Consider the following 1,731-nt stretch of genomic DNA (forward strand, 5'->3'; position numbering starts at 1 on the left):
ATGCACACATTTTTCTTTTTAAAAGCAAAGCATCCCAGCAGGTTTTACAATATTTAATTGCTTGTTGAGTCTTTAGACTCATTATGTTGTGTGTGGTGTAGGTACCCAGCCTTAGTTTTTGTACACTCGAAGGAATGAGGCTTGGAGAGGAGCAAGCTGTGGGAGAAAGTGTGGGAGGAGGGACCGAGGCTGTTAGATTTAATTGTCTTTTGTATCAACACTTCACAATTATTTTTGGGTCCTTTCTTACTGTCTAATGGTCCCTGTATATAAAACTTGTACAGAAACATGTTAGCATGATGGTTTATAGGTTATCTTGTTGTAGTTTTGTTGCTGTTTGATGCAACTTGTATATATAAAATATATTTTTGAACAGAACAAGCGTATATGGCTTCAGCTAGGGCTCTTAAAGTTAAATAAAGGTACAGGTTGAGTAGTAGTTATTAGTATATGAGCAGGGACGTCTCAGTTGGTATCAGAGCAACGGTCCCGATCCTTAGTACTTCCACACTCCAGCTCCTACAGTTTCATCTCCAAGATCTCGCCTTCAAATGTTTGTAAGTTTTATGTGATTAAATGTGATATTATGATCGATGATAGGGAATAAGAATTCAGTTTATATGGTTTGAAAATATGCTAAGCTTTTCTTAGGGTCTATATGTGATTTTAGATCTAAGACAATGGGGAAAGCTGCCAAGGCCCAGTCTTCATCATCTTCTGCAGCAACGGAGCCAGATCAGAATAAACTTTTAACAGGACTAATTGAGACCTTGAAGGAGCAAATCGTCTTCAAGGGGAACAAATGAGGGCAATGTTTCAGAATAATAATCATAGTAGTACTCACAACAATCATGAAGGAGGGCAAGCTCCTGTTTACAAGCAGTTCATGACATTTAAGCCAGCTGAGTTCAGGGGTAGCACAGATCCAATTATTTCTGAAGAGTGGGTTCAGTCCATGGAAATCATCTTTGAGTTTATGCAGATTACAGAAGTGGAAAGGGTCAAGTGTGCCACTTTTATGTTGAAGGATGATGCACGAATTTGGTGGAAGGGGGCTAAGGTAGCACTTGATCTTAACAACATAACTTGGAGAGAGTTCAAGGAGGTCTTTTATGGGAAATATTTTATTTTGAGCACAAGAAACAAACTAGCACGGGAATTTCTGGAAATTAAGCAAGGAGATTCTAGTATTGCAGATTATGTGAAAAGATTTGAAAGAGGCAACTATTTTGCTCCAATGATTACCGACAATGCTTCCATGGAGCTTAATCATTTTCTTGAGGGACTCAATGCTACAATCCGTCGGGATGTAAGGCTTAGTAATCCTTCTTCCATGAGGGAAACGATTGACCGAGCTCTAATGGCTGAGAAGGACAACCAAGATATTATTAGGGAGGCTCAGGCCAAGAGGACCAGTTATCAAGGAAGGGATTCTCATGTTCCAGCAATGAAGAGGCCTTTTAATTAGTCCTTCAATAGAAATCTTTTGCCCCAGTCATCTTATAATCAAACTGCTAATTCTCAACATTCTCAACAGCCAAGGAACTTCTACCACAACAACAACAACCAAAGATTTTCTCAAAGGCCCCATCAGTCACCACAATCAAAGAGGGTTCAACTAGCTGGATCAGTATCTTCAGCCAAATCTTCCAACACTCCAATTCTAGTATGTACCATCTGTGGGAAGACTCATATAGGGAGTTGTATTCAAGGGTCCAATGTCTGTTTCTT

At 39.5% G+C, this 1,731-nt stretch overlaps 1 protein-coding gene across 1 annotated transcript; it reads left to right on the plus strand.

Moving 5' to 3' along the window:
• The first annotated feature begins 802 nt into the window (after positions 1-802).
• On the plus strand, positions 803-1,468 carry LOC124913402. Its single transcript, XM_047453985.1, has one exon. The coding sequence runs from the start codon at positions 803-805 to the stop codon at positions 1,466-1,468; it is 666 nt and encodes a 221-aa protein (XP_047309941.1).
• The last annotated feature ends 263 nt before the right edge of the window (positions 1,469-1,731 follow it).

Source organism: Impatiens glandulifera, chromosome 8 (assembly GCF_907164915.1).
Source record: "Impatiens glandulifera chromosome 8, dImpGla2.1, whole genome shotgun sequence".
Taxonomy (NCBI): domain Eukaryota; kingdom Viridiplantae; phylum Streptophyta; class Magnoliopsida; order Ericales; family Balsaminaceae; genus Impatiens; species Impatiens glandulifera.

Bases quoted from the DNA above. Each gene is read 5' to 3' on its own strand.
- LOC124913402 (XM_047453985.1), top strand. From the start codon at position 803: ATGAGGGCAATGTTTCAGAATAATAATCATAGTAGTACTCACAACAAT.